Raw genomic sequence first — 7,786 nt, forward strand, 5'->3', positions numbered from 1 at the left:
GGCTCTCTTGTAGGTAGTGATGGTCATATGATACAGTTCTGTTCAAGATGTAGGAGAACATTTTCCATGAGATCTTCTTTCTGCATTAAAAAAAAGAAAAAAAAACTCACAAGAGAAAGTCCTTTGTTTTAGTACTTTTGCCTTCTTCTTGACTGAAAACAAGAGAGTTCAAGGATGTTTTAATAAAGAGACTATTTACAAAGGTGCAGGCAGGGTGTAGGAAAACAAAGGGGATAGAGCAGCACCCCAGGTGAGTATCAGAGAAGCTCTTAACTACTGTAGGGCCTGAAGGGTGAGGGAGGCAATTACTGGAAATAGAACATGAGAGCTGCCTGTGTTGGGGTAAGGGGAGTGCTTTGAGAGGTGCTGTGAACTTCATGGTGGGAACAGACCATCTCTTCCTTGCGTTCTGTGAGTACTCCTCTTTGGCTGAAGCCCCCTGGGATCCAAGGATCAAGGTCTACCTCTTAGACACAAATCTGGGTGGAAAAAGCTAGAAAGTTAACTTGGAAAGACAAGCAATAAAAAAGGCATCTATTACTTACCTTTATATACCTAGTGTGCAAGATATGGTAAGAGTGCGTGATACAAAGGAAGAAATGAATAAAATTTTATTGAATTGAATCCAGTTCTTTATTTTATGCTACAGTGTTTAAAACCTAATCTGGGACTACTGCCAACCTCATTCAGGCCCAATAATCCAACATAAAATTGCTGCTCTACAAGGAACTTCCTTTACCCAACAGTAAAGGTCCTTTTCTGAGACCAGATTAAAAAGTGGCTCTTTGAAATAACTTTTGTAGATCTGGATATTTTTAAGCATGAGATGATTCTTTAGTTTTATAAAGCCTGTCCTCTAATACAGTCTAACTCCTACACACTCACCTCATCAGGGTCTTCCAGAAGAAATAACTTTTGTATGCTACCTGTACGACTAAGTCTCAGCTTCTACATCTGTAAGAGAACAGTAATAACAGCTACCCATTACTCAAGTCTCTCCGGTGGCTCAGTGGTAAAGAATCCACCTGCCAATGCAGGAGATGCAGGTTTGATCCCTGGGTCAGGAAGATCGCCTAGAAAAGGAAATGGCAACCCACTCCAGTATTTTTATCTGGGAAATCTCATGTACAAAGGAGTCTGGCTGGCTGCAGTCCATGAGGTTGCAAAAGACTTGGACATGACTTAGTAACTAAAAAACAGCAACAACTCAAGTGATGGACACAAATGTTACCTCCTCAGGCTTTCTAGGATATATAAAAAGAGAGTATGGGGCTGACCTGGTGGCTCAGTGGTAAAAAATCTGCCTGCCAAGGCAGGAGACACACGTTCTATCCCTGGTTTGGGTAGATCCCACATGTCACAGAGCCACTAAGCCTGTGAATCACAATTATTGAGCCTGTGCTCTAGAGCCTGGGAACCACAGCTACTGAGCTCACATGCCTAGAGCCTGTGCTCCAAAACAAGAGAAGCCACTGCAATGAGAAGCCCAAGCAATGCAACTAGAGAGTAGCCCCTGCTCTCTGCAAAGAGAGAAATGCCCAATCAGCAACAAAGACCCAGCACAGCCAAAAAAATAAGTGAATACATAAAATTATTTTTAAAAGAGAGGAATAACACCCCAAGTTACTTTCTAGCCCACTAATGTCTTATTTATTTTTTCTCATTGCAGTTATTACTTTTAAATTGTAACTTATTTACTGTTTACTTCTAGATTGTTGGTCTTCTCCCAAAAGAATACTTGATCCTTGTAAGCAGAGACCTTGTCTGTATTGTTCACCGCTGTATTCTAAGCACCTGGAAGTGACTGGGACATGGTGGTTGTTTGATAAATATTTGTTGATGAATGCATGAACAATGCCAATTAATAACCTCAGGCTATGGTGAATATTAAATAAGACGACAGTGCAATTCTCCTGGCATAAAGTAAAACTCTCTCTAAACCTAGGTGTTTTCTTTCCTCGTTTTCCTCCCTCACCTTCTGTATCCATACCTTCGGCAAGCAAGTGAGCTTAACCTCAGCCTCAAAACATACCCCGAATTCTCTGAATGAAATTCATTCATCACTATCACTCTAGTCAAGCCACTCTCACCCCTTACCTGGTCTACAAATAGCAGACTCCTAGCTGATCTCCCTGTTTGTTCCACTTGCTCCTGTTTCTCTCAAACCCCAATCCATTCTCCACAGTCAGAAAGATCTTTTAGAAACACAATTCAGATCATGTCATGCCCCAATTTACTTAATGACACCATCAACAGCCATCACCAGCAGCTTTCTAGGTATTTAGAATTAGCCCAAACTACTTTACATGGGCTAGCACCTGCGATCCTCTTAGACTTCATCTACTTTAGGCTAACTGGCTTTCTCTCTCTTTTCTGGATTTAAACAAACTTATTTCCATCCTAGTGCCAGTGGATTCTTCTGTCTGAATGTTTACCTAGCTGGCTCCTTACTGTCATTTGAACTTCACCTTAAATGGGGCTTCTTTTGAAATGAAAAGCCACTAATTTGTGTCACTAATGGCTAATCCAGTCATTTCTTATCACAATTCTCCGCCCCCCCCCCTTTATTTTTATTTATTTGTCTGCACAGGGTCTTAATTGCAGCATGTGGGATCTTAGTATCCTGACCAGGGATTGAACCCCTGCCCTCTGCATTGGGAACAAAGAGTACTCTGCCTTGGACCACCCAGAAGTCCTTTGTAACATTGCTTTTTTTGTTGCACTTAATATTATCTAACATTTACTGGTTTATGTTTGTTTCTTCCCAACTGAATTTTAAGCTTGTGAACTCAGAGACCTTATCTATTGTGTTCATCACTCTTATCTTCAAAGATGGAGCAATAACTAAAACATAGTATATGCTTAATAAATATTTGTTGAACAAATAAATGCTTTGATTGTGATAACGATAACAGCTAAACCTCAGAGGACTTGGCCACAAATTCTAACAATTTTTCAAGGAATAAGAATCGCAGTTCCGAAGTTAGATCCTGGAAGACTACAGAAACCTGACAATAGAATATCTGGGGCTAAAGTTTGGAGGCTAAACTTTGGCCTTTTTTCTCTACCCAAGGACTCCGGAGATCTTGCAAAAGGGAGACCTAGAATCTTTTGACCATAAATTCCAGCCCAGCCACAACGCTTTTCCATCCACGATTCTTTGCAGCCACGATTACTAGATTGCAAACGCGCAAACACCTCTAGGACCCCGGGTTCCGTTCTGTTTCTTTATGAATGAACCGGGTCTAGTGTGCGCATGCGCAACTCCTTTTTCTCCCGCTCCACGTGAGGCCCGCCCTTCCCTCCTGCTAACGGCTCCGCCCCTATCCTTTCTAATGGACCAATGGCGAGCGGCCTGGGGGGCGGAGCCCTGAGCGGCGCGGCAGTGTAGTTCCCCGGTCGCCCGGCTCCCTCGCCTTAGTCTTGCTGTGTTGTGATCACGTGGCCAGCTCCGGGCGCGGCGCTTGTTTTGGTTTCCCTCTAGCTTGCCCCTGGCAGCTTCAGAGTGAGCGACTTTCCTGTGCCGGTTGCCACACCTGACTGCACTGCGACTTTCTCTTCTTGGGGCTCTCTCAGCTCCAAGTTCTGCAAGCCCCTCGGGGCCGGCTCCTGCCATGCCGTTAGTTCGCTACAGGAAGGTGGTCATCCTCGGATACCGTTCTGTAGGTGAGTCTCCCTCTAGGGCAGAGCACCGATGCACCGCGGCTTTGTGGCCAGAGGAGGCGCACTGCCGCGGGAAGGCGACCCAGGGAGAAATGGTGGCATCCTTTGAACCAGCTTGTAGAGCGAGGACTGAAAGGTTGGAGTGGGAAAGGCTGGGGTGATGGTAGTGTTCAAGGCGGCCCGAAGCTGGAGCATGGAAGAGTATACATGGGCTTACTGCTTGAACACCACAGTGATCCTCAGCGTTCGTTACTCTGGGGGGGTGGAGATGGGGGCAGGATTTGGTGGCGGGGGCGCGGTCTGGGTGGGGCAAGTCTCAGGTGTCGGATGCAAGGCTGACTAAATCCTGGGGAATCCGGATCTTCCCAGGAGTTGGGTGGGGAAAGACAGCAGGAAAAGCTTCCTGCGTCGCTACTGTATGCATCCGGTGGCCAAGGTGCAGAGACCTGGGACGAAAAGAGGGTGAAGGAGTCTATGGGAAAGCATTGCATGGGGCATTCACAGGCTAGGATGCTAATTCGGGGTTTCCTTTAGTCCAGGGCCACAGCCCGAAAGGACAGAGGAAATGAATGTGGATGGGTGATTTGGCTACAATTACCTCTGCTTCCCACAGGGAAGACATCTTTAGCACATCAGTTTGTGGAGGGAGAGTTCCTGGAAGACTATGATCCTACTGTGGAGAATAGTGAGTAAATTTCTCCTCTTGGGGTGAGGTAGGGAGGGCTTGGGTGCTCCACCCAAGGCCACACTTTGGGATTTTCCGGGTGCCAAAGGGATGATTTAATTAGATATTAAATCGAGTCTCTTCTCTATCAATCCTGTTCTGTGAGTGGAGCTAGAGTGTGCATTTTCCAAGATACTGAGTCCAGGATAGTGCATGTGTAGACAATAAGAAGCCTAACATTGTATCTTAAGTTTCCTGGAGAGCTCCTTGAACCTGGCCCATCTGTGTTAATATATAGGGGCACAGATTGCTCGCCCTACAAGGCACCTCACAGTCAAGTTTTCTTTTCTTTTCAGCTTACAGCAAGATAGTGACTGTTGGCAAAGATGAGTTTCACCTACACCTGGTGGACACAGCAGGGCAGGTACCAGTTTGGGGTAGGGTGTCTAAATGTGGCAGTTCAGTCCTGGGAGATAAAGTCTGGTAGCCTCTGAGGCTCATCTGTAAAGTAGTATTAAAAGCATTTTAGCAGTATTTCAGTGTGCAGTGTTGTTTGGAGCTACTCTATAAATACTTGTTGGATAGAAGTGACCGGAGTAGGGAGTGCCACAGGGAGGGTCCCCAGGATGCAGCCCACCAAACTTGGCCATCTGAGTCTTGTGAATCAAGGTATTGATATTTCTGTTTCTTGTCAGGATGAGTACAGCATTCTGCCCTATTCATTCATCATTGGGGTCCATGGTTATGTGCTTGTGTATTCTGTCACCTCTCTGCATAGGTAAGTGACCAAGGTTGAGAGTGGTGGACTTGGGAAGACATGAGGGCTGTCCCAGAATAAAACTGTAAGATTCTTTTCTTGTGTTTAAAGCTTCCAAGTCATTGAGAGTCTGTACCAAAAGCTACATGAAGGCCATGGGAAAACCCGGTATGTGGCACAGGGGATAAAGACATAGTGTGGACACCAGGGAAGAGGGAGGGCAGAGGGGAGTATTGATCCAAATTAAGGAGGAAGCTGGAACATCGATCCTATCTGGTTTGATGGGGAGTTGTCCAGCTATGATGTGAAGGAGGTTGGGGTCCATGGGGAACAGAGGGGATTCTGTTGTAACTGCTGTCTCCTCCCAGGCTGCCGGTGGTGCTGGTGGGAAACAAGGCCGATCTCTCTCCAGACAGGTATGGAAATCTCTGTAGCTTAAGGCAAAGGAAAGTGTCTAGGAATGAGTCAGGCTCTTGTCCTGGCTCTGCCACTGATTTAAACCAGTCGTTTTACCTCTTCGTTTCTAACTTGAAGGTTGAGACAAAATGATCCTTCTATCTCAAAAGCTATAATTTCATATTTCAAGCCTCAGTCCTAGGCTCCTTTGTTCTCTTGTATTTTCTTCTTCCACAGACCTTCTCCCAAACCTTGGAATGAGATGAGTCAGAGGAAGTTTAGTTTCTGTAAAGATTTTTCAGAGAACATGGGGCCCATTGCTATTCTTCATTTTCATGTACTGAATTTGCTTCTAGGGAGGTCCAGGCTGTTGAGGGGAAGAAGCTGGCAGCATCCTGGGGTGCAACATTTATGGAGTCATCTGCTCGAAATAATCAGGTATTGGGCCTGAAGAGTAGGAGGGTGGTGGGGGCAGCAGTGTTTTTCTTTTTATGCCACTGCTTGGTGGTGGGGATGGTGGGGGAGTGGGGCATTCACCTAAGAGTTGGGTAGTATTGGCAGTGAACTCAACCAATTTTTTTTTTTTGCCCTGAATCCTTATCCCTTGCAGCTGACTCAAGGCATCTTCACCAAAGTCATCCAGGAGATTGCCCGGGTGGAAAATTCATATGGGCAAGAGCGCCGCTGCCATCTCATGTGAGCCTGGAGATGAGCCCTGGAGCAAGGGGCAGCTGCCTTGATTCTGCCCCTGGTACTTTCCAAGCTCCAGTGGGGGCTTGTGGGGGCGCCCTCAGGACTTCACGGGTTTGTTTGGTTGCCAGCTGTGTCCCTGGCCCTCTAGGCACACAGTGAGGTACCCTCATGTTTGCACACTTACCCAGGCTCCAGTGGCCTGGTTGTCCATGTTTACAAAGAGGCAAGGATGTCTCATGGGCACTGTCCTCTAGCTCTGTTTTTGCTAAATAAATGAACTGTGATAACCTATGGGGTTGGGATATGAGTCCTGGGCACTGTTTATTCAGGACCCAGTCTCCTCTGTAGGTTTTGGGTGTTGGCTGGGTGAGGGGAGCTGGGGACTCCTGAAGTGAAGCTGGCTCCCAGGAGTGACAATGTAAATATGCAAATAAACTGAGAAATCTTTTTGTAATTGACTTCTCTGTGTCTGGGGAGCACTCAGGGCCAGTATCTTCTTTTCTAAGGAGTGATGACTGTGGCCATTGGTAGAGAATCAAGGTTTTTACTCCTTCAACCTTGTTCCTATTCTTTACCCCTCATTCATTCAGGACCATCACCCTAAGACTTAATACTTATTTTTCCCAACTTTCTTTTCTACCGTGTTCTCCCATACAGGTAACCAACTGACTGCCACTCTCATCCAAATTTGTAGGCTCTCACAACCCCCTTCGGAGAAGGCAGTGGCACCCCACTCCAGTACTCTTGCCTGGAAAATCCCATGGACGGAGGAGCTTGGTAGGCCGCAGTCCATGGGATCGCTAAGAGTCGGACACGACTGAGCGACCTCATTTTCACTTTTCACTTTCATGCACTGGAGAAGGAAATGGCAACCCACTCCAGTGTTCTTGCCTGGAGAATCCCAGGGACGGGGGAGCCTGGTGGGCTGCGGTCTACGGGGTCGCACACGACTGAAGCGACTTAGCAGCACAACCCCTTTAACTACAGAAACACCGCCCTCTAGTGGCCAGCTGCCACATGCTGCCCTAGCTTCCCTCCTGGGGCCTTGGGATTTGTTGGAACTCAGGATACTTTAGGTTCGAAGAAAGACCCTCGTTCCTAATGATGTAACAACTGTGAAGTAGTGTGAAGGCAGGGACTAAAGTGTTGCGAAGATTTTAACTTTTTAAGAGAGTTGAATAAAGGAAGAAATAATGCCCCGATCAACCCTCACTCCCTGCTCCTCATCTCTCCAAGTGCCTTTCATCAAAATAGATGTTCTTTGCTTTTTTCATACCTTTCACACTTTTGAAGTTGTGTTACCTTTTCCAGATGTCAAAGGCTATTACTTCTGTTCTTATTGACCCACCACCTCAGTAGAAGGATGGGTTCAGCTAGGAAAGTTTAGTCCTAACTGCCTTTACCTCCAACCCTTCCCCAGCAGCCCTAGGTCCTAAGTGGCCTAATACCTCCTGCAACGACTTATAAGGGTGACCTGAATGGTATCCTTCACAGGAAAGGCATAGAGTTCTGCCAATTGTGAGAGCCTGAGATACTCTGTCAACGCACTTAGTTGGGAAAAATGGACAAAATCCGGATGTGATTTTTAGCTATGACCTTGTTATTGCCTGGCT

General features: G+C 46.3%; 1 protein-coding gene across 1 annotated transcript; it reads left to right on the forward strand.

The window, feature by feature from the left end:
- Positions 1-3,614: 3,614 nt before the first annotated feature.
- Positions 3,615-6,180, forward strand: RHEBL1 (RHEB like 1). Its single transcript, XM_068972125.1, has 8 exons — positions 3,615-3,666; positions 4,277-4,348; positions 4,684-4,751; positions 5,023-5,105; positions 5,196-5,252; positions 5,453-5,500; positions 5,837-5,918; positions 6,091-6,180. The coding sequence occupies exons 1-8, from the start codon at positions 3,615-3,617 to the stop codon at positions 6,178-6,180; spliced, it is 552 nt and encodes a 183-aa protein (XP_068828226.1).
- Positions 6,181-7,786: the final 1,606 nt, after the last annotated feature.

The sequence above is a fragment of the Capricornis sumatraensis genome, chromosome 4 (genome assembly GCF_032405125.1).
Source record: "Capricornis sumatraensis isolate serow.1 chromosome 4, serow.2, whole genome shotgun sequence".
NCBI classification, from domain to species: domain Eukaryota; kingdom Metazoa; phylum Chordata; class Mammalia; order Artiodactyla; family Bovidae; genus Capricornis; species Capricornis sumatraensis.

Coding starts and splice junctions, on each gene's coding strand:
- RHEBL1 (XM_068972125.1), top strand. CDS start 3,615: ATGCCGTTAGTTCGCTACAGGAAGGTGGTCATCCTCGGATACCGTTCT. Junction 4,349..4,683: donor TGATCCTACTGTGGAGAATA/GTGAGTAAATTT, acceptor TTTTCTTTTCAG/CTTACAGCAAGATAGTGACT. Junction 5,106..5,195: donor TCTGTCACCTCTCTGCATAG/GTAAGTGACCAA, acceptor TTGTGTTTAAAG/CTTCCAAGTCATTGAGAGTC.